Raw genomic sequence first — 25,355 nt, forward strand, 5'->3', positions numbered from 1 at the left:
TTAGGTTATTTAGAGTCTGAATGAGGTGAAGGTGATAATGCCGGTGAAATGAGTCCGGGGTCCAGCACCGATAGTTACCCAGCATTTCCTCATATTAGGTTGAGGGAAAACCCCAGAAAAATATTGCTATGATACTACTGGTATAATTGCTATATTATTATTATTATTATTATTATTATTATTATTATTATTATTATTATTATTATTATGTAACTTGAATTATTAACAGTATTATTACTACCTGTAAAATCACTTGCAATTTTTTTTTCTAATTTCGCTTATTTTAAGACAATCATCTGCTGTAGTTAATTGGTGGCTGAGTGAAATGAAGGTGATAAAGCCAGCGAAATTAGTCCAGGGTTCAGTGCTGAAAATTACTATTGCAGGACTTGAGAAACCACGACAAACCCTAATGAGGACAGCTGGTCCCAGGGATCTAACTCTGGACTTCCCAATTAGAAGGCACGAATAATAACCAATACTCCACTCTGCTCGGTATTGTGTGCACTTCAACAACAATAATCAATGTACAAGCCAAAACATTGAAACAAAGTATATATGAAGTCACTGAAATAACATATCAAGTGTTCAGAAACATGGTATGCAGCATGAGTGCAAACGAGAGTTAGTTTCCATTGTGAAGGTCGCATCAGCTTGCAGAGGGTGTGCAGAATGAAAGTTGAGAATAACGGCAAACACAGCTACTGATCTGAAACAGAACAAGTAAGAGTAAAGTATATACTGGTAACGAGAAACTGAAATAGGTGTGATCATTAAGATAATCAATCTTCTTAATGTATCCAGCTGTTTGCTGACAACATAAAGTCCACTATAGTCCACTGTAGTCTATTCAGTTTTTGTTTTTCACGAGAAATGAGGGGTATTCTGATCGGTGTTCATTATAGATGCCTGTTGCTAGTACCCAGAGTTGGGGTGTATTCATTCATTCATTTATTTTATTCCATAGATCTTACATGAGCAATGAAGCTTTAAGATGTGGAACATGTCAACATTTTACAATATTACAATTACAATTTTTACAAATTTTTATAGTTTTACAATTTAGTAATTTTCTACAATTTTTACAATTTTGTACAATTTTTTTACATTTTTTTTTACATTTTGGCGAGATGTAGTGAGATGAGATGAGGTCCGAGGATTCGCCAAAATATTACCCGGCATTTGCCTTTTCGGTGGGGGAAACCTCGGAAAAACCCAACCAGGTAATCAAATCAAAGGGGTTGATGCCAAGGACTCACCATAGACCATCCGGCTTCAGTCCCACGGCTGGGGAAAACCTCCGAAGAAACCAAAGTCCAAAGGGGGATCCAACCCAAGCCCAGACGCAGCTCCGGATCAGCAGCCCAGCGAGTCTGTCGACTGAGCTACATCGATGGCTCTACTAAAAGTATACAATACATAGCCAATCAGATTATTAAATTTACAAACGCAAACGATCATTCATAAGATGAACTATATTATAATACAAAACAATTTAATTAAATTTAAGGCATAAACAATTCAACCAGTGTAGTCAATATATACTGCAAGGCTATGTCTTCTGCAACTGGTACTGATGATTTTAATTTACTTCTTTTGTGGTTTATGGATGGACAGTATAGAAGAATGTGTTCCAGATCTTCATCATAATTATTACACCATAGACAAGTAGGATTATCAGAAAGGTGAAATCGGTGTAGGTACAATTGTGACCTGTTCTGGCTCTTGTTAAAAATGTTTGAACATGTCTGGGCAAGTTTTTGTACATTTCCAGGTCATTTGGTTTCTTTTGTTTATAAAATGAGACTTTACTGAAGCAAAAACACTGAATAGAGATACCACTTGAAGAGGTCTTGGTTGCAAATATGTTGCCTGTTCTGCAATATTATAAACTTTCTCGTTTCCAGATATACCACAATGACTAGGTATCCATTAAAATGTTATTTCCTTTTGGAGTTTTTTTTAGTTTATTTAGTTGTTTCTGAATTGGAATAATTCTATGTGCGTATAGGTTTGATATATATTTAATTATATTAAATATAGCCCCCTTGGAGTCGGTAAGTATGCAAATAGATTTTTCAGAAATTTGAGTAACACACTGAAGAGCAGCATCAATAGCTAGCAATTCAGTGTCAAGACTGAAAGAGGATGAACATGGTATGAAGTAACTTTCTTGATATTTTGGAATATAATAATACCCTGCTCCTGATGTCCCATTATTAGGATTTATCTGTATAAATTTGAAGGTGATCCTTATATGTGCTGCAGAGTAGTTCTGTGGCATCTAACTTAAGAATGTATGGATGATCATTTTTGGAATGATTTCCTGGAATTTGTATGCTATGTTCTGGAATCACCCATTTCCATAGAGGAAGTTCGTTCACAACTGGAGTTTATAAGCAAAAGTAAGGAAGCAGAAATGTGTAGTGATTTAACAGCTTGTAGGCTATGGGAAAAGGAAAACAAGCTAAGAAGTGTCATACATGAAAAGCTTTAATTTCAAAATGCAGTTTGCAGAGTGTGGGGAGAAATTCACATCCAGAATGAAGAATAGATCCAAAAAACAGAAAGGTATTTATAATGCAAGCATTGTGATATTGTAAGGGTGAAGGTAAAGATAGCCCCTTCACATGTCATGAAGACACTTGGGGCCATGGAAGTAGAGTACCATGCTTACTTGACTTTGGCACTGGATTGAGGTGGTGTGTTTAACCCCAAAAAGACCCGGTACTCGATTTGATAGAAGGCTGAGTGAACCTCGGGCATTTCTGAAGTTTGACAATCAGAAAATCCGAACACCACCCACAATCGAACCCTGGATCTTTCAGTCCATAGCCAGCTGTTCTACCAACTGAGCAATTTAGCCGCCAGTGTGATAGTATGTTAATTTGCAATGTAACATAAAAGACACAACAAAAAAAAATTGAACCTAAATCCAGGTAATTACAACAGAGAATAGAAAAGAAGAGGGACTATTTAAATATATTAAATATATAGAAGATACATAAATATGTATATCAACTGCAGTAGCATTGTAAGTGTAATAAAAATTGGGAAAAGTGGAAATCAAATGGAACATCAATGTTGTTGCTGAAACGGGTGATTCATTTAAAAACCCAACCCCACATACCTATTATCGAACAGTACACCATTGGCAGTAAACATCTAAATTGTTGTACCACAAGTTTAGACCAATAAAGTGATTTGAAAATGAGACAAAAAAAAAAGACGAAAAATCACTTAGAACAACAAGCAGTATAGTGCATGAGAAATGAGTTTGTAATTCAAGTTACCTGCTATGCTTTGACGCGATAACACAGAGTTGTCGCACATTTCACTTGCTGTTGTCTCCAAAACGCATCATCCATTACTGTATCATTACTTTAGGATAACTGCTGGAATAAAAAAGTGGCTGAAATAAGTGTGTGTTTATAAAACTTACTAGTCATTTAGTTAATACATTGTTCAATCGTGAACAAAACAGGGCACAATACACTGCACTCAGAATTGGCCGTGGATAGCAGGCTCAAGAACCCATAATTATGAAATGGTGAGGTTTAGGGTGGAGAAGAAAAGAGTTTAAGGAAGAGAGTGGAAATGATATGTGGGCCTAAGTTAAGGAAGTGTTTTTGCAAAGAAAAGGGCTAAGTACAAAACATTTCAAAAACATTAAAAATTACAAAGTAACACCTTAGAAACAAAAAACATACCTTGGAAAGAGAAATATTAAATATACACCACTCCTTTCCGATTGTAAAGGCATTTAATAATGGATGATGTGGCAGCTGTAATTGTGCATGTGGATACAGGCAATGCTGGAAACAGCCTACCAATCCAGCAAATGGTCTGAAACAAAGGAAGATGAAGAATCGACATACTAGTAACCAAAACTTGTAATCGTATTAAAGTAACTACATCGAAAGAAAGAAGGAACCAAGTGTCTTATGTTAGAATAGTTTGTAGGCTAAGAAATGTACCAGTCACAATTAAATGAAGTTCAGTACCTCACCTCTTCGAAACATTCTAATCCTAAAGACAGGAAAGTTCTCAGAAAGACAAGATGCTATACAAATAACACAGTGACATCACACAAACAAAGTCATACTGACAACATAAATACGGATAAGTTGAGAAATACAAAATTTGCAGCTCGAGTGAGAAGGAGAAAGTCTACCTAGATGAGGATGCAGCAGCCCAACAATAAGTCTTGGATTAACACACAAACAACCAATTCCTTCAAAATATTTTAAGTTACCAGTAATTGAGGAAGATAGAGAGGTGATAAGAGATTTTATTTAATGTAAAAGTAGCAAGTTTTGCAAAACAAAAAGGAAAAAGGGATCCACTATAATATATGACATACGAGGTTGATAAAAAGCTCAAGCACTTACCTACACAAAATAGTAGGCCTACACAACAGCCTCACATCAAAGTAATCGTGGCAACATATCAACTGATGGCTCTGCACAAAAGGAACAATGATGGTATCTGTAATGAGAACAATTGCAAAAGTAACAGAAGTTGTAAATGCATAAGTGACCAAATGTCTTATACACAGTAGACGAAGGTTTGAGAATATGACAACAGAGGAACACTAACAGAAAAAAAAAAATTCACTACAGACAGACAATATAAAAATTTTATAAAACCTAATTAAAACTAACACAAAGGCATATAAATATAGTCGTCAACATTGGTCAACTTCTAAGCATAGAAGGTGCTGTAAAGGGATTGTTAATACCATTGGCAGCTTATAACCTCTAAGTCTATGAACGTAATGAGGATATCCGAATAAAACTAAACATAACAGCAATTTCTGAAATTATTAAGAATTACGGAAACATCTGGCATGAGGACATATTACAGATGAGTTTTCCAAGTTAGTATCCTACAAGAATGATTAACTATACACCTCTTGGGGAGACAGAATTTGGACGGTGAAGAAACAAAGGGTGAACTACCGTAACTTACACTCAGATTCAGTACTTGCGCCTAATCCATCATCTGATGTGATGAAGGCAATAAATTACTTCAAAATAATTAATATTTCAAACGAAGGTAGAAAGGAAATGAGAGAACAGATATTAGTTGAAACTGCATAATTGCTGAGGACAGTTCTAATCTGGAAAGAAATTAGTTCTACACTAATTATTGTATTCCATAGCAGAGTTTTTAGATAGTAGTTAGTGTCAAGAACTGTAGACTCGTACACAGTGGAAACACTTTATTAATGGAATACGTGCTCGCAAAAACCGGCTAACCATCATGTGGTTATAATGGAGAAAAACTGACTTCTGAATTCATGTAAAATGAAATATCTATTATTGCAAAGTAAACATTGTAACAAAACCACGAATGGAATGGAAAATAATAACTTTCTTCAATTAATAGGAAAAATATTTTTGCCATGGAAAGAATATCTTCTCCTCATTTAATGGATTGAATAGTCAATTCTTCTCCAATATCACCAAAAGGTGCTTTGCCAGTTCATGCTCTAATCCATTTCAATTACAAGCTTCGAAAAGATAAGAAGAAATTCCGAATTAAAGAAGAAGTGACAATAGTGAAAGAGAAATTCAAGGTATTAACCAACCATGCCATGCATTCAAATCACAAACCTAGGCAAATTATATTGGTACATACCGGGTGCATGAAAATACCGAAACAATAAATCAATACAAGTGTAACAACTCACATATTAATGCCTCATAACTTAATAACTCTGTGCCGTATACTAAATCAAACTGTAATTGAGGATCATTTTTGCAAAACTTGCTAACTGAGAAAACTAAATTTTACAGGAGAGACAAAAACTGAATGGAGACAAGTAGGTTATAAGTGCAACCATCGCACTTTGACACACTATAATGAAGAGAAATAATTCAATTTTACTAAGATAACTTCAACATCGTGTAGAGGCATGCTTTATGTTAACAAATCCGTCAAAATCTCAGTTTTGCAAATTTTGCAGTTAGCAAGTTTTGCAAAAACGGTCCTCAATTATAAAGAACTGGTACTGTGTACAAGAAAACAACACAGCTATGTTCCTAAGATGAGTCTTAACAACTGTGATAGTTTGAATTAAGGAAACCACAAGAGATAATATTTGCATTGTGAGTTATGAAAACAATCTCAAATTGAAGAACAATATTCAAGGCACAAGTGGCAGCTCAGAAAGATATAATTAATGATACTCTACCTGAACAGACATCCTGTGACTGGCAGAGACTTGAATGAAGCTGGCGAACCAATGGTAGTACAGGTCGATGAGACTAAATACACATCATGTAGGCTACATGCCAAGAGCAAAGAAGTTTAACAAATACAGCTCCAGTACAATGGGAGTGGTGTCAGTGACTAGTGGTAGTACATGAAATGAAGATTTGCAACATATAAGTTACATCACTGCAATCAGTCTGAAACACAAGAACAAGATAGTTTCACTCATAAGACCAAAATTAGATATATATAATTTAATTAGAGGAGCTTTTACAGCCAACCCCATCATGCTATTGTGTTTGGGATATACCATAATTTAACAGTGGTCTCTGTATAACAAGTATGCTGGTCGACCAATAAATAAATTAAAAAAAAGAAAAGCTACATTATGTCTCAGTGCTTAGCAAAGATAGGAATGAGGCTTTAAGGAAGAAAGGATGGAATCAAAGCAACAAGTTCAGGACAGAATATATATATAATATTATAATATATGTATAGATAAAGTCATGATCATTTATTGATATGTGATCAGAGGTAAAAGGCTAAATTCTATTGAAACCTGTGCTGAAACCGACAGGACAGAGCATAATTTTAAATACATGTTTTAAAACTCATACATATTAATATAAAAGCTCTTGATACACATTTGTGATTTGAATATTGTAATTTCGAAATGGTTTTGAGAAGTATTTCGTTCTTTTTTAGGAGGTTATTTTATGACGCTTTATCAACACCTTAGGTTATTTAGCGTCTGAATGAGATGAAGGTGATAATGCCGGTGAAATGAGTCTGGGGTCCAACATCGAAAGTTACCCAGCATTTGCTCATATTGGGTTGAGGGAGAACCCCAAAAAAAACCTCAACCAGATAACTTGCCCCGACCGGGAATCGAACCCAGGCCACCTGGTTTCATGGCTAGATGCGCTAACCGTTACTCCACAGGTGTGGAGAAGTATTTCGTATTTCAATACATTAAATAGAAGTTTTTCGAACTTAATACCGAAAATATTTCTTCAACTTTATACTCTTCGGTATTTATAGTTTCTCACACTGGCTACAAAATCAATCTTTATTCTATAAAAACCAATATAATAATGTGCTATCGAGACTGTCATAGAGATGAAAGGACATGTGATCTGATCATTGAAAGCAATTGTATTTTAATCAACTCAACCATAATAAGGGTTATGAACTCTTCCATATATTCCGAAAACTCCTGTATTAGATAAAATATTTGTATCCTCCAGACTCTTGTATTGGTCTGTTAATTCTTCAGTATTCAACTTGATCAATCATGATCGCTAATTTTTTTATTAAATTTAATAATAATAATAATAATAATAATAATCATAATAATAATCATAATAATAATAATAATACCCACAAATATATTTACATATAATCTGACATTAATATCGAAAGTTAGTTTAGTTGTACCGATCTGAATATAATTCAATTCTGGTGTTCCTTCAATGTTTGGTGTAATTTGTGATTGTACAGGGTTTACTTTTCAGTTTGCATTGCAGGATAATTAAATGTTCTGTAGCTTCTCTACTAATAATATAAATAAGTTAGAACTGATAAACTTGCATAATTTAAATTTTATTGCACTGGTAGGACCGTAAGTCATGTTACCCTCCCCTGTGTGCACCATCGTTATCATGACATAACTGAATATGACGTCATGTTCAACACGAGGTTTTACAACGAAAATCTTGTGTTATATTCCTGAATGCTTCTAAAACAGCAATATTTCAATTGATTAATTGCAAAATATTAAAATATTAGTAAAATTAATACCATTATATTAAAATATTAGAAATATTAAAATAATACAGGGACTCAGTAATGCGAACTAAATCATATTTCAATTATAATGATTAGTGATAGTTTTATATATTATGAATATAAACCATTCCATCAATGAATTCAGGCTTCACACTCCCAAGAGATTGGCTGAAAATGTCATGACCAAGTAACCAGTATTTTTGAGATCAGAAGTTTGGCACCCTAATCACAAGTACAACAGACACTGAAAAGCAGAATGGTATGCAATTGTATACTTTGGAGTATGGGCTCATACAATGTAGTTAGTTATGCAGTAATGAAACAAGCCTTAATCAAGTATTGTATAATACAAGTTAGTGTTTCACTGTGTCTGCAGAAGACTTCTCTTTTGCAGGATTTATACATTCACCTGCAAGGGGAACTTTATCCATTGAAGATCTTTTTGAGAAACTGACTTTTTTAAGGATCAGTACCGGTAGGTCTCATTATGAGGTTTAGAATAATTTCTTTGTTGACTGGATAAAGGAAATATATCATTATGAGGTTTAGAATAATTTCATTGCTGGTTGGAGAAAGGAAATATATCATTATGGGGTTTAGGATAATTTCATTGCTGGTTGGAGAAAGGAAATATATCATTATGGGGTTTAGGATAATTTCACTGCTGACTGGAGAAAGGAAATACATCATTATGGGGTTTAGAATAATTTTATTGTTGATTGGAGAAAGGAAATATATCCAGGCACCTAGCTAACACAAAACGTTGAGAAACTTGTTTGTGGAAATATTCAGCTACATTCTTCTTGCAATAATGTAGAAGGTATGTTTTCTAAGTTAATATTTCAGATTTAGAATAACTGTATTGGAAGCAATATTGTCTCACAGGAAATTGTAACATTTAACTGTTATGTGTGCACACACAATTACACTAAAGGTACAGTATCTTATGCAATTATAATTATTATTAATATGAGAAAGAAGGAACTAATTTCAAAATTATGTAATGACAACCATAATTCTAATGAAAGGGAGGAGTGGTGTAAGGAAAAACGGAAAACCTAGATACCTACTATTTTACCTGTAGATCAAGTAGCAGTGAACATGGCAATCATGGCAGGAGAAGGTCACAGAAGTATTAAGATCTGCACAATAATAAGAATAACTTGAAATTCAACAATGACAACTGCACAAGAGACTGCGAAGAATCATAAAGGCATACTCACATAAAATGAAGGGTTGAAGAAATTTATTTGTGAAGGTTTCGGTTGTTCACAATATTGAGAGAAGTAACATATAAAACCAATATAAACTATCATACCAGCTGTCAAACTGAAACACAAGAACAAATACCATAATCATATTAAATAACTAATGGAGGGTTGAAATTATAATTTAACAGCCTTACAAATACAGACTTCTTATTCATGTGTTAAATAGGTTAAACACTTGAATAGTTATAAGAAAAGTAGGTCTACTGTACAGAGATAATCAGCTGTTCAGTGAAGCGGCCATCTGGCCAATGCAAAAAGTTCATTCTATACCATGGAGTGCAGTTTGGTGGCTTCTTTGAACACCAACTTACAGATTTACGACTTCCTACACAAACACCTCTGACCACTCCATCCCAATATTGTACAGTTGCCACATTCCTGGTGACCCTAGAAATGATACTCTCGTGCTAACTGACGGGATTCTTGGATTCAGAAAAGATGTGGCAATTCACCCTCCACATGAATGTGAAGAGCGCCTGTCAATTTTTCTGAATGGGGGTTGTGACTGGTTACTAACAGGTGAAGGCAAGATTTCTGTCACAGTAAGGAAGACATTTATTTATGACAACCAATTAGTAGGAGGTAGGAGAAGGTTTGTCGGCAAAATCCTTTCTGTGAAACTGCACTCAATGATATAAAATGAAGTATACACTCGCGAAATAAGGGTCCAGAGCTGTTATAACATGAACAGTCATGAGAGATGTATACTTGGGAGAGCTTAAACAGCACTAATAAGTGCCATTTTGTGTTTCAACAGTGTGTAAGTCCTGTAGAAGATTTATAGGCCTACACTGTGTATTAGTAAGACCTTTACAATATAAAACCTACAAGATTGTGAACATCACTAGAGCTATACAAATGAAATCAACTCTTAATCACGAATATAGGTACCATATCCCTAGCCAGGTACCACTAAAAAAAAATACGTTTCTAACTACAGGGAAATCTCAGATTCATACAGAAGACACTTAGCATAATAAGTGCTGAGCTAATGGCCATGTCACTACTTATACTTTAGTACATATTTATAGCATTGTATCAAATAATATTAAATACTACTCAAGACATAATGACTCAGTGACATAGAATAGATCTTCCTTTGGTGTACAAATGCATTATAAAATTAGGGTAATTATGTGCAATTATATTTCTAGCCATATTACGTTATTATAAATGTAAGAAAAATTGAGCAATGATATTTCGAAAGGGATTTACGGACTCTGGTGTTATGGTTACATACCTATTCTAAACTGTACACTAACTGCTGTGATCAAGGTAAACGTGGCAGCACGCGCCCTGGAGATCTGCACAGAAGGAATAATGGAGAAAATTAATAATTACATTTCCTAATTAAAAAACTACCTGTACCATAATTGCACTGGTAGCATAATATTCTTACCCTCTTCTGACTCAGTGTCGGAAAATTTCTAACTGGCAGCATAAAATCTAATGTTACAGCTGCATGTAGTAGACATTGGAAGTCTGAGCATGCAACGCACTAATCAATCTGGAAAATAAGAACAGTTTTGATAAATAAACAATAACAGTTTTGATGAAAAAAAAAAACACACACACACATGCGCACCCGCACGCACGCACGCGCGCGCGCGCGCACACACACACACACACACACACACACACACACACACACACACACACAGAGAGAGAGAGATATGTGATTCTGATAATATTTTTTCTCCTGAATTCAAATATGATATCGGTTTTTCCCCATCACGCAAGGTTTCTGAGAAACAGATATTTATAATTTCAAACACTTTAATATTTTCTACATTCTTAACTATACAATATTGAAACATTCTGACTCATCTAGAAAGCAAGAAATTACGATCTTCTGCTATATTTCGCCTGTGGAGCATCCCTCTTGATGGTCCAACAACAATCGACCAGCATATTAGGATTCCATTTGCCTTGATACTAATTCTTTTCTATAGCTGAAATCTCCTGATGAAAGTGTTCCACGTGCTCATCGCATCACTGCACCAAGATTTTCCAGGAAGAAATCTAGGTGCGAGTGTAGGAAGTGTACTTTTAGGGACATATTGCAACCCAAATGTTTATAAGATGTTATAAGATCATTGACAATGTCATGGTAATTTTCCGCCTTTTTTCCCAAAAAGCTGTGACTTTTTTTAATGCTTGACAACCTGCGTTCTCCAGTGGATTCAATAGTTCCCCAAACTTTTCATCATGCATTAATGATCGTATTTGTGGACCCACAAATAGTCCTTCTTTAATTTTTGCTTCACTAATTGTAGGGAAACTTCTGTTTTAAGTACATGAAACCAGGAGTATTGTCCATGGCTTTGACGAAATTCTTCATTAATCCTAGTCTGATATGTAATGGAGGTAGATACACATTTTTAGGATTACACAATGCGTCATGTTTCACATTTTTCTGTCCAGGAATGAATGCTTCGCGTTTAGGCCATTCTTTTCTAATGTAATGGTTTTTTCTATCCCTACTATCCCAGTGGCACAAAAAAACAACAGTACTTTGTGTAACCAAGATGCAGACCAAGAATAAGTGCAATTACCTTCAAGTCACCACAAATATTCCATTCATACACTGCATATTGAAGCAGTTATATTTCCAATATAAATTTAAAGTTTTCATATGTTTCTTTCATGCTAGCAGAGTGAGCCACAGGTACTGATGGGAATTTATTACCATTATGCAGAAGCACAGCTTTTAAACTAACTTTAAATCAATGAACAAGCGTCATTCTGTTGGGTTATGTTTAATACCAAATGTCTCCATAAGAGAAGAAATGTCATTACAAAACACTAAGCTATTTTCTTCAGAAAAATAATTTTCAATTGAGAACGACGATTATGATACATACATATCTTTGTATTCTTTTGAAGAAGATTCCATCCTTTTAGCCGGAAAGCAAGCATTTCAGACTGTGTTTTGGATAACTTTAAATGTTGTATGAGATCGTTAAGATCTTCTTGAGTCAATAAATGAGGCTCAGCTGAACAGCTTTGTTCAAAAGTTGTGTCACCAAACTCTGTTTCTTTTTCTTCCTTACTTCCATCACAATCTGAGCTCTCTTCATCTAATATCACATGTTCTGGAGGCTTTGGTATAGGCAATTCTTCGCAGTGTGGAAGTGGTCTCATTGCAGATTGCAAGTTAGGGTATACCTCTGCATGTTTTGATTTTGACATAATCCCTTTAATGTTTGTTAAGCAGAAATAACAATCAGAGGAGTGATCTTTGGGTTCCCTCCAAATCATAGGGATAGCAAATGGTATGTGACTTGTGCCATTCTTCCATGCAGTGAGAAGCCTAGAACAAGATAAACAACAGATATGTGGGGCCCAGGCCCTTGTTTGGTCCCACACTTTACACCCAAAATAAAGTTCATAACACTTTTTCACTAATGGAGTAAAGTTTCGCCTTTGGGGCTTGAGTGTCACTTCACCACATATATAACAAAAGTTGTTAGGATGATTTAAACAAACTCTAGGCATTTTGTAGCTAAAGACTAATTAAAAGAAATAAATTTGTAAATATGTAATACACAATAATTCAGACATACAAAGCACTCACAATGACGTGTTTACTGGTTCACTGCTATCTCACAACTGGCACCGTTCTGATGAATGCATGCTACACTAGTTCACATTTGTGCATGTCTGTGGATGCTTATCAGCAGGTGGTGGTCTGTACATTTGACAATGGACAAATTGACGAAAAAACGTTTATTTTACAAAATTGAAGTTGAAATAAAAAAAAACTGTAGGTGATGGAGAAATTCCGAATACATATTTGAAAACACAATTAAAAAAACTGCATTAAGTAAAACTATTGGTACTTATGAGACAAAAATCATGTTGACTAGTAACCTTACAAAGTGATGTGTGCTCAATGAAGAATATGAGGTTGGAGAGTAGGAAAAAAATTGTTAAAAAAAGGAAGCCTTGTCAATACATATTAACTGGGTCATTCCACGGTAAGAGTTTCGTTAGTCACAGGACATTCAGAATGTTATATACCTAAAACTAACAAATATATTCATGTCCTGTTTTTTTTAGTTTTATACAGCTCAAAATCTGCTACTAATTTCATATTACATCAATGCAGTATTATTATTATTATTATTATTATTATTATTATTATTATTATTATTATTTACTGAGTAAACAATAATAAAATGCAGTGTTAGTCACAGGACCAAGAAATGTTGACATAATATGGAGATCATTTTCAATCCTCTAATTCACGGCAGTCATGAGGAGAGGATTGCTATCTTAATGTGCAAGAGTACTGTCATTGCAAAACAAAATGAGACATCATTCATTAATTTATTACTCTTTAGGGAAGGAAATGTGGAATGAAGTCATGTTAGTCACAGGATATGGGCCATGTTAGTTATAAGACATATTCATCCACCAATGTAAATGAAGCACCAAATGATCTGTATACATTTATTTACCGAATGAAAATGACAACCTAGGGCTATTATTTAATTTGTCACATCCAATTAAAAATTCAGATTCATAATGACCACAGTTATCTCGGATGGGGATAGGTACAGATCTCGTATTTTATCTCTGCCTCTGTGCAACATCACATTTGCGATGGAGAGGTGAGGTGATGGGAGGAAAGTTGTAATGCTTTTCAATATGCTGACACCCATGTTCTAAGTCATTTGAAATTTAATGGCCACTGACTGGCAGAGATATAATCTGAGATCTGTACTTTCTTAATAACCGTGTCTACATCAATCACAATTCTGTCCTCATACTCTGGAAGACAAAAGTTTTTTTTTTTTTTTTTTTTGCTCGGTCTGTCATTCTGTAGCAAATAACTTCAAGTTTTCCCTCTTGTGTCACATTTTTATGATTTGGCCAAGGTACAATTTCATGCCCCATGGTACTAAAACAAAACTCCCTATTGCGTAAGTTCCTCCACATTCGGATTCCCTTACAAGGTGGTGTTCTTCTGCTTCCAAGTTACCTATCATCATTAACCATACTTTCCTGAAATGGAAAACAAAACTACAAATAATTAGTCAATTGCACTTACTGCAAATTCTGTAGTGCTTGGGAAAAATGGCACAAGTCAAAAATGAAGGGAAAAAACTGGTTTATGTCGATTTGATTTTCTTTTGTATGAATTATTGTAATGGGAGAAATACTTATGTCTCTTTTCCCAAGCGAGCAGATATTCCGTAAGTTGTCAATAAATTAATAAAAAAATGTTTGTGGAAACTGACTTATGCCACTTTTCCCAAGCACTGCAGAATTCTGCAGTATTTACTACAGCTTGCCCTCTCAAAACTTTCAGCCACACCATCCTTTTCACTTCTGCATCAACTCCATCTACAACGCCCTTGTCATGGGCTATCTCAAAGTACGTAGCTCGAATCTGCTACGAAGCCATAATGACCCTCATGATATAGTATATCGTTGGCTTAGTTAGGGTCACAATCAAACCTTACGAAAAACATGATACATGTAAATTCAATCGTTGGCTTAGTTAGGATCACAATCAAACCTTACGAAAAACATGATACATGTAAATTCAATTCTTTTAAGTATTTCTCCCTGACATTTTATTTAAGGTATCTGTCCTGTGACTAACAACCTAGTGCATGAATTTTCAAAATGATTTCATATTTATAAATTTAAACTTATCTGAATACCAATTCAGCACCAAGCAGCCATGTTGAAAGCATATCACTAAATGCAGTATTGGCACCATAGACAACTCCAGGGTTGCCAGATGCAAAGTTAAAATTTAAAAATGTTAGTTACAGGACACCATGGCTATTGGCAAACATAAAAGATAATTTCTAATAGTGTTTACAGATTTTAATACATTTTATATTATTCTATACCTTACAGCCATTATGCCAAATTATATTACTTATGACTTTGAAAATCAGTAAAGACCTGAAAAAATATGAAGTATGTCCTGTGACTAACGTGAAATTGCTGACTGCCATAAGTATAATCATGAAAAAAGTGGAGAACCGAAAGGAAACAGCTGTTATGATTCACATATCTTGAAACTACATGAAATAAACTTTCAAGTGACATAAAACAAGAAACTATAAGATGAAATTTTTTTTTCACTGCAAAGTGATCACTTACTGTGGAATTACCCAACTATATTTACAACGAGCAATGTTAACCTTGATAAAATTACTATAAAAATCTCGGGATTTAACCATACCTACCACAAAGCCCAACAACCTCATATAAAACTAGTCACAGTTACTTTCTATGTGAAACGAATTCCTTAAAGTAATCAACAGCAGTTCAAACACTAGTTCCACTATTCTGCTAGCAATTGGGAAAATGGAGAGGACCACTGTGATATATCTTACAGGCAATTAATGGAAGATCTTCACTTACCAGTCTACACACAGTATATGGACCACTACAGAGCTGGGCAAGTGCTGCCACGAATACTACGATGATCAGGGCTCAAATCCCATAGTTCTCGCGAATGCAGACTATCATTCGCGAGAATAAATCATCTTCTCGAAACATATTTCTCACGACAAATTCCTTGAGGTAACCAGGGAAGAGGAGCCTAGTTGTCCCATATTGACGTCGCAGCTTCCTCTTCAATCGCATCCACAAATTCTCCACATTTTGGATGTGGATATTAGGGTCTACTGGGTCCACAAAATTCCTTTCGCGAATTATGACGGAGTGGAGGTATATGCCTCCCTGCATGGCTCCAATGTTGTTATAGGCCCTCCATCCGTCGGAGATGATGTGCGTTCCCGGCAGGATGTGGGCCTCAATGAGGGGGGTGAGAGTGGCCTCTGTTCTGTCAGCCACCTCCACCATAAAACATTTCCCAGAGCCACGCTCCACTCCGCCGAAGACCCAGTGACCATACTTCCGGTGGAAGTTTTTCGTCTCATCAATCTCCACTACCATTGGTTCGCCAGCTTCGTTGAAACCTCCGACTGTCACAGGATGTCTGTTCAGATATGACTGGCACTCCCCTCTGAGAAAGTTGTACCAGTCAACCATACTGTTAGGTTTCACTCCTGTTTCCCGACAAGCGACTTCCTGGGGCATATCTATAGCCCAACAGTATATTAATCTCATTATTATATTTAAGGGGAGATGGCTCTTAGAGAAGAAGCTGCCGTCCCTTATGGATTTCGAATGGCGACACAATCTACAGTGCCATTGCATGCCATCAATTATGTTCTGCCGTGCATATAAAGCACAGGCCCTACTGCACGTAGGGCACTGATAACTGTTTCTCACTAGGCTCCTCCTAGCCAACCACTTGGCTGCCCTTTCTGAGGTTGGCATAGCTTGATCTAATGTTACAAGATTATACTTTTCTGCCATTATGTCCTCTTCATGGAAGAGCTGTGCACTGTCGACGTGCTGAACTGGTTTCTCTGTCATAACTAGGCCTCTGTTCACACTTACTTTCAAAACGATAAAATGGAATGTAATCTATGTACATACACACATCATTTGGCGAGTACAATTGTATGAGAATAATCCACGGCCTTCAACCACCACCAAAGCAAGAATTTGGATTGCATGTTCGTCGCCAAGTGATGTGTACCAGAAGCATAGCAACCCCACTACTGTTCTCCAACCAGGAGATTAACCGTGAAAGGAATATGCTTACTATTGCGTCATGTATTGGAGCGAAGTAGATAGATAATATTAGAGTCATAACGTCAGTTTAAAAATCATGCGCTCTCCTGCATATGTTATTTCCTGTATGGAGGGATTAAAAGACCAGGAGATTAACAGTGATCTAATTTTGTAACTAGGGTAGTATAAAAATGTGTGTTATGGTTTGTGCTTTGAGAGGTAGCCAATAGAGATACAAGTACCCACGTGTGTGACCTTATGACATCTTATGACATCAACATTCATTCACAGCATCACCCCGCTCCGTTTCATTCCCTGGAGACTTTCTCGTGGTTGGAGTACAGTACTGCTGTGCAAAAACAGGTAGATGTAGAGACAGAGGTACACCAGACAGACAGGAGCAGAGAGATAGATAGACAGAGAGAGGCAAACAGACACAGGGCGAGAGAGACAGAAAACATACACACAAGAAACAGAGAGAGATAAACAGACAGAGACAGAGAGGTAGATCAGACAGACAGAGGCAGTAACAGAATGACAGAGGGTGACAGACACACAGAGACAGAGGGACACAGAGGAAGACAAACTAGACACAGAGAGATAGACAGAGGGAGACAAACATACCCACAGAGAGAGAGAGACAGACAGGACAGAGGGAGACAATCAAACAGAGACAGACAGTCAGAGACACACACAGACAGATAGACAGACGGAAGGGAGACGAGAGACAGATGGAGATAGACACAGTTACGGCAAGATGGAGGGGGTCAAACAGACACAGTAACAGAGTCAGGCAGGTGGAAGGGAGACGAACAGATGGAAGATACAAAGAGACAGACAAACAGACGGAAGGGAGACACACACACAGAGACGGAAGGGAGACAAGCAGACACAGACGGACAGAGGGAGACTGTCAGACAAACAGAGACTGAGACAGACTGACGGACGGAAAAGACAGATTCACAGAGACAGACGGGCATGGGCAAGGACAGGCAGACAGAGGCAGAGTCAGACAGACAGAGGTAAACAGGCAGTTGGATAGACTGGTTTTAATGAAAATTATGAATAATGATTTTACTAACTACTAATTGTAAATAGTTATTAGTATAACTGCATTAAATACATTTTTTGGTACTCAGTCTGTGAAGTTTGGTTTGTGAAACTAGTTTAAATTAAAATTTAATCTTATTCAATACCGGTATTTATTCATTTCGACATAACTTATAGTGACCTTTCTTTCTATTTACTACTATTACAATTTAATTCCGAAACAAATTTCACAAAAGTGATGTCATAAGAACTTCATGTGAATGATTCCTGAGTTTATTTTACATAATGTTATCTGGGCACTGTCTCTAAAGCAACTAGCCCTACTTTACGGACTGAGTACCAATTGCTATTATATTCAATTATTGATTACACAAAGCACAATTTCACTTCCAGGCAAAGCACACTATACAGTATAGGACTATATTCTACGATATTAGCGAAAGAATAATAAAGAGTGTCGATATTAGCGAGAGAACAATAGAGAGCGTCACTTAATATTCACTGATTTGAGCGCGATCATGCAATGCAGTGATGTGATGGACAGTGTTGCCAACTCAGAATTCCATTTACCGCTGCACAAGCTTAAAAAAACCACTAAACTGTAGTTAAAAAACTCCAGATTTTTCTCAACACATCACTTCCTAATTCAAAATATAAACTATACATCTTGGTGCAATACATAAGTGCAACAACATTTCTGAAATTTTTCCAGTCCTGCTCGAATGGTCAAAATTTCATTTAGCTTGTGATTTTCCATCCTGTTCCTGTGCTTTTTCACAAGATTCATCCGGCCTCTCAACCTCTGCATTTGACAATGGTAGGATAAGGAAATAAAATGCCAGTTGCTGGGATGGTCACACATACCTCACTAAAAATCGCAACCTAAAATTTGAATCAACTATAATGAGACTTAAAATTTAAAACAACCTAATATAATATTCTTTGGAAATTGAAATAACACTCACATCTGACCAGAAGCGTGCAGTATTGGAAACATTTTTCCAAACTCCAAAGTCAATTTTCCGCCACTGTATCTCAGCAACAGAAAAAGACTCGCTACTCTTTTTGAGTTTATCTATAACAGCATGTAAGCACAGTCTACTATATACAGTCACGAAGCTTGAGCTTTGAGGTGCTAGAAACAATAGACTGTGACGGTACTATTTTGCTTTGCCTGTAATGAGGCGATATTAGCGATCCTAGTGGTATGCAACTATATAAATGTTTGCATAATTACTACGTATTTAACTTCGCGACTGTATATACTAGACTGTGATGTAAGTTTGAAGTATGTCTGTGTTACATGAACACAATGCGGAATGAAAAATTAAATAATAATTTAGTTCATTATCTATTCTTTCTGATTAAATATATCAATTCATTTACAAAAACAATATATACATTAGATTAAGAATTTAACGAATGCACCATAGCACCTTACCTGTACAACAACAATGGATGAGGCAGAAATGGACGTGGTTACACCAAATCGAGTTAACATAAAACGATGATATTGTGGAATACCATGCTAGAAGGTTCACGTTGCCTCGGAAGCCTCCGCGCGCCTCCGGGAGACGAGACTCGAGCACAGGTGGGCGCTCAGCGCGGCGCGGCGAGGGGAAAGAACACTGCGGCTCGCGCAGACTGGAGGGGGCGGACGTAAGAGAAACGTCTGGAGTCCGAGTGTTGGGGAGGCCCAGAAAGTTCGCAACCCACGCGAACCGATTGTTGTCAAAGCTACGGGACGCAGTACATTCCAGAAAATGTGATTTAGTAAATAAAAGGGGCACGCGAGCAGCCTTTGTGTCAGTTTAGTTTAGTTTGTCAGCCAGTTACCTGCGAGAGAGCTAGATAACGGAGACATAACCAGTGGATCTGAGTTCGAAGTGCAGTGAACTTGAGTGAGTAACTGTGGAAGCGTCCAGGCGAAGGCAACGCGTCCGGAAGTCTTGGGTTCGAAGTGCAGTGAACTGTCTCTGGAAGTCTTGGGTTCGAAGTACAGTGAACTGTACCCGGAAGGCCTGGGATTTGATGTACCGCGACCTTGAGTGAGTGAGCTAGGAGAACTAGCCACAGCGAACAAACTATGAACTGAGAACTGACAGGTTTGTTTTTGTAAATAATGCTTTGTGAACATTAGCTGAAAGCAGAAGTACGTTGTTGTTCTCAATAATACATGTGAATTATCATTGTCGTGCTGTGGAGTGCAATAACAACTACTGTGTTGCTGTGTTGAGTGGAATACCCATTGTTGAAGGGTCTGTGATTGAAATTAAAAATAAAAGTTACAATCTTGTTGAAATATAAAAGTTACATTTGGTGTCAGAAGTGGGATATTGTCGACATAATGTAAAACCTGCAGCAGATCCTGCAAGCCATCACGGAAATGAAAGCAGAAATGAACAAACACATCAATGAGGTGAAGAACGACATAAGTGAAGTAAAGGCAGACATTAAATACGATATTAGTGAAATGACCAAGCACATCAGTGAAGTGAAAGGCGACATAAGCGAAGTGAAAATGACGTTACTACACAAATTGGCAGCGTTTCGACGCACGTGGATGGAATTGTTACCATCGTGAAAGATGAATTTAAAGCCGATTTCGACCAACTAAACGAGAATTATGCAAGAGGAAATGAAAGAGTGGCCGAACTAAGACAGGACGTAGACCATTTCGACGGCAAAATTCGCACTCTCGAGCGTCTTCAAGAGCAGAGGAGTGGGTTGATGGATAAACATGATGAGGAAAACAAACACATACTCATGTTAGTGGATCGCCAGGCTAGAGATCAGAAACGGATAGTTGCCGAAGACGTTCGACGGGCCATGGAAGAAGCGGCACCAGAATTAAGGACTCCATGTAGTGGCTCTGTGGAATCGACGCCTCCAGCTAGACATTCGAACGTGAAGACGCCGACGTTCGACGGAACGACGTCCTGGGAAATATTTCGAGGCCAGCTCGAGGCTATCGAGGAACATAATGGGTGGACGCCGGCAGATAAAACTACTCAGTTGCTGGCCGCGCTTCAGGAACAGGCATCGGAGATTCTTCACATCGTACCAGAATAGGGGATAGCCGCGGAGATAATGGAGGCCTTGGAGGGACGTTATGTTGACCATCAACTTATGGCAGCATTTAGAACCCAAAAGAAAAACAAGGGTCCAACAGTCAGGCGAGTCCCTACCAGAATTTGCGATAGCGGTGGAATAACTGGCCCTCAAGGCCCTCAGGGTCATACCTCCTAACTTCGTCGCCGGAGAGAGGGCCTACACCTTCGACTGGTAGTCCGCGACCCCGACATAAAACAGCAACTACTGTTGGCTGAGCATCATGCCATCAACAAAGCTTTGGCGGCGGACAAGTCGGCGGCGGGGGTCTCAACACGGCACTGGATTAGGAGCGTCACGGCGGCCGATGTTGAGGGACGCCAACCGAAGCCAACCGAGCGGCGGAGACGAGGAGCACCCACCTGCTGGTCCTGTGGCAGACCGGGACATTTAAGGAGGGACTGCGACCAATCTGGCCACAGACAAGAGAGGTGGCCGAAGTCGAGGGGAGCCAACAGAAGTCACCCGCGCGACGGAGACAAGGAGCGCCAACCTGCTGGTCCTGCGCCAGACCGGGACACATGAGGAGGAACTGCGACCGATCTGGCCACAGACAAGAGAGGTGGCCGAAGTCGAGGGGAGCCAACCGAAGTCACCTGAGCGACGGAGACGACGGGTGACCACCTGCTGGTCCTGCAGTGAACCTGGGTACTTACGGAGGGATTGCGACCGATCTGGCTACAGTCAGGAGAGAGAGGGGGCCGATGCGAGGAGGGCATGTCGGCGTCGTCATCACCGTCCCCTCGGCTAATTCTGAAGCCAGTCAACAGAAGATGTGACGATCGGCTGATTTTTGAGGGATGGATAAACGGCCGTCCATGCAGAGTACTGGTGGACACCGGGGCGATGCTCATTATCGCCAGGCCAGACGTCGTGCGTATCCTACCTGGGAGGACGCCGCTGCACAGTTACGAGATACGTACTGCTTCAGGCGAGAGCTTGCCCATCCAAAGAGAGGTCTTCCTGGATCTGACCTAGGGGAAGAGGAAACGGGAGATGTGTGTGTTCGTAGCCAACATCACTGAGGACGTCGTCCTGGGACTCGACGCCATGCGGTTACTCGATGCGACGGTGAACGTCCGACGCCGTGTACTCCGTCTTGTTCAGTATCAAGTGTTTCTAATCGACGCCGAAGACGAAGCCATAGCCAGCGGACTCTCCTTGGAGGGCCAAGTACAACATCTACAAACGGTCAATATCAAGCTGCTGCTTCAAATCGAAAGTGGTGATTTGATGAAAAGTGTAGTATTAAGTGTCGTAATAGGCATGTTATAGAAGTGCAAGATGGTGCCCACGCAGTACGAGTAATCGCCGCCCAGCCAAGCCCAGAATGGGATGACATCACCATAAGGAGGGAGCAGCGGGAGGACCCAAACGTTGTACCGTCTAGCGGCCTACCAAGAGACTGTCCGGGACGAACATTCCTAGGATGGAGCAATGTAGCAACTGAGCTAGAAGGTTCTCGTTGCCTCGGGAGTTTCCGCGCGCCTCCGGCAGAGAGGGAGACGCGAGAGACGAGGCTCGAGCTCCGGTGGACGCTCAGCGCGGTGCGACGAGGGGAAAGAAGACTGCGGCTCGCGCAGAGTGGAGGGGGCGGATGTAAGAGAAACGTCTGAAGTCCGAGTGTTGGGGAGGCCCAGAAAGTTCGCAACCTACGCGAACATATTGTTGTCAAAGCTACGAGACGCAGTACATTCGAGAAATTGTGATTTAGTATATGAAAGGGGCATGCGAGCAGCCTTTGTGTCAGTTTAGTTTAGTTTGTCAGCCAGTTACCTGCGAGAGAGCTAGTTAGCGGAGACGTAACCAGTGGATCTGAGTTCGAAGTGCAGTGAACTTGAGTAACTGTGGCAGCGTCCAGGCGAAGGCAACGCGTCCGGAAGTCTTGGGTTCGAAGTGCAGTGAACTGTCTCTGGAAATCTTGCGATCGAAGTGCAGTGAACTGTACCTGGAAGGCCTGGGGTTCGATGTACCGTGAACTTGAGTGAGTGAGCTAGAAGAACTAGTAAAGGCGAACGAACTGTGAACTGGGAACTGACAGTTTTGTTTTGTAAATAATGCTTTGTAAACATTAGTTGAAAGCAGAAGTACGTTGTGGTTCTTCTCAATAAAACATGTGAAATGGCATTGGCGTGCTGTGGAGTGTAATAACAACTACTGTGTTGCTGTGTTGAGTGGAATACCCATTGTTGACGGGTGTGTGATTAAAATTATAAATAAAAGTTACATTGTTTTTTAAATATAAGTGTTACAATATTTTACACTCGCACAATGAGAAAATGTGATGCAAAGACGTTATATATTATAATGATAATACCACACTAAACTATGGTTTGTGATAACTAATATTGTTGTCCGCAAGTACATATAAAAACAATTATAACATCTTTGCAAATAAAACTTAAAAGTATCATCTTCTTGAGCTAGAATCATCAAAAAAGTAAAAATAAATAGCTAGCCGCTGACTGTGAATTTCCGTAGCTGACCATAATCCTGAAAGCAAAAGATTTAGCTACCTAACCGCTGACTGGGCAACACTGGTGATGGGTATTCCGCGAAGAAGCAATTGCAATGCACTGTGGGAACAGATTTTCCAGATGTTACTACTGGCGCCTTTTATCTGTGCCTTCTATGTTCCTTATGGCGACGAAAATTTCCACTTGAAAACCTGGCTACTTTTCTGGCGTCTTTAATGTTAAAATTATAAAAAATAATTTAATACGTTCAAGATTGCGTAGCAAACTTCCCCAGGCTCTGACATGGGGATCTACAACGTGTATGTATGATCAGTGATGTTCTTAATAACATTTTTTTTAAACAATTTATTGATCGATCAGCGCATTTAGCGCTATACAGATCATTTCTAAAAATATAAACACAATATATGACACTGAATTGAGGGTAGCCTAGATTGGGCTCCTCAATGAACAAAAATAATTGTTAATAAATAATTATTTACATAGGTTGGTGTGATGATAAATTTTGATTATAATATGAGGTCCATTGGAAGTCGGCTCTTGATTCTGGTGGGAAATGTGGGCTTCCTTCCGAGAGAGTAATGGACGGCGCCTGGAACATTTTCTACGTTGTTATAGAAGTTCTTAGCTTGTGAATGAATAAACTGTTTGATTGTGTCAATACCAGTTTCTCTGTGTAGTTGGCTGTTACGGACAAACCAAGGAGAATTGAGTGAAATTCGTAGGACTTTATTTTGAAATGACTGGATGTGTTTAATTTCACTTATTGCAGCTCCTCCCCAGACAGGACAGGCATAAAGCAGTAGTGGTCGTAAAAGAGATGTGTAAAGTAGCATGCAATTTTGTAGCTTTAGAGAAGATTTCTGTTGAGGAGCGGATATGATTTAGCTAGTCTTGAGTAGGCCAATTTAAGTTTGTTGTTGATGTGATGTTTCCATGATAGCCGGCGATCTAAGTGCACTCCAAGATATTTTCCAGCTTCATCCTTTGGTTTCCACGGTATCACGTTGGTTGAAAGATTTATGCATGGAGTATTAGCAGGACGACACAAAATAAATAACATTGCTTCGCATTATTGTAGTTCAGTGCGATGAGCCAATTTTCAATCCAAGGGCATATGATGTTTAAGGCTTCCTGAACGTGATTTGAGGCTATGTTAATGTTGCGATGGGTTGCATAAATAGCTGAATCGTCTGCATACATAGCAATTTGTGCAGTTGGTGTTGCAGGAATGTCCGAAGTATATACATTGAATAATATCGGACCTAAGATAGAGCCTTGTGGAACGCCTGCACTAATGGGTCTAACAGAGGAGTGAGTACAACCCACTCTGACTGAGAATGTGCTATTTGACAAGAAACTAGTCATTATGTTGCATAGGTAGTCTGGAATTTGTACCGAAGATCTTTATGCCAAACTCGATCAAATGCTTGAGTGAAGTCAAGAAATGCGACTGCAGTCTGGTCTTTGTTTCCAGAGCCCTGTGCAATTTCTTCAGTGATACGAAGCACTTGATGGTTAGTAGAATGATTTCGACGAAAGCCAAACTGATATGGAGGTAGGATGGATGCTTGAAGTAGAAACGTATCCAAGCGTTTCAGCAAAACCTTTCCAAAGACTTTGGATATAGTTGATAAAAGACTTATGGGATGGTAACTTGTTGGATTTGAAGCAGGTTTTCCAGATTTATGAATTACAATTATTACTGCATGTTTCCAAGTATCAGGGAAATATTCCAGACGAAGTAGAGCATTGAATAATGAAGGTAAGTTTGCTAGAGCTTTATGAGTAAGATACTTCAATACAAAGTTTGGGATGAGATCGT

The 25,355-nt window shown here is 38.3% G+C and overlaps 1 protein-coding gene across 11 annotated transcripts; it reads right to left on the bottom strand.

Annotated features, from left to right (window-relative positions):
* Positions 1–724: 724 nt before the first annotated feature.
* On the bottom strand, positions 725–19,033 carry LOC138701624 (uncharacterized). 11 transcript variants are annotated; one of them, XR_011332643.1, is made up of 10 exons: positions 18,908–19,033; positions 10,678–10,785; positions 10,519–10,582; positions 9,231–9,336; positions 9,078–9,149; positions 6,200–6,416; positions 4,392–4,488; positions 3,711–3,846; positions 3,294–3,395; positions 725–1,402 (listed from the first exon to the last, which is right to left on the bottom strand). XR_011332643.1 is itself a non-coding variant. In XM_069828704.1 (9 exons), the coding sequence occupies exon 1, from the start codon at positions 16,689–16,691 to the stop codon at positions 15,741–15,743; it is 951 nt and encodes a 316-aa protein (XP_069684805.1). In that variant the 5' UTR covers positions 16,692–18,482; the 3' UTR covers positions 3,294–3,395; positions 3,711–3,846; positions 4,392–4,488; positions 6,200–6,416; positions 9,078–9,149; positions 9,231–9,336; positions 10,519–10,582; positions 10,678–14,744; positions 14,806–15,740. The 11 variants fall into 11 exon arrangements, 9 of the variants coding, with proteins under 9 accessions (XP_069684805.1, XP_069684806.1, XP_069684814.1 ...); XR_011332642.1 differs by lacking the exon at positions 18,908–19,033 and adding an exon at positions 18,313–18,477; XM_069828704.1 differs by lacking the exons at positions 725–1,402; positions 18,908–19,033 and adding an exon at positions 14,806–18,482 and having other exon boundaries at positions 10,678–14,744.
* Positions 19,034–25,355: the final 6,322 nt, after the last annotated feature.

Source organism: Periplaneta americana, chromosome 6 (genome assembly GCF_040183065.1).
Source record: "Periplaneta americana isolate PAMFEO1 chromosome 6, P.americana_PAMFEO1_priV1, whole genome shotgun sequence".
In the NCBI taxonomy this organism is placed as follows: domain Eukaryota; kingdom Metazoa; phylum Arthropoda; class Insecta; order Blattodea; family Blattidae; genus Periplaneta; species Periplaneta americana.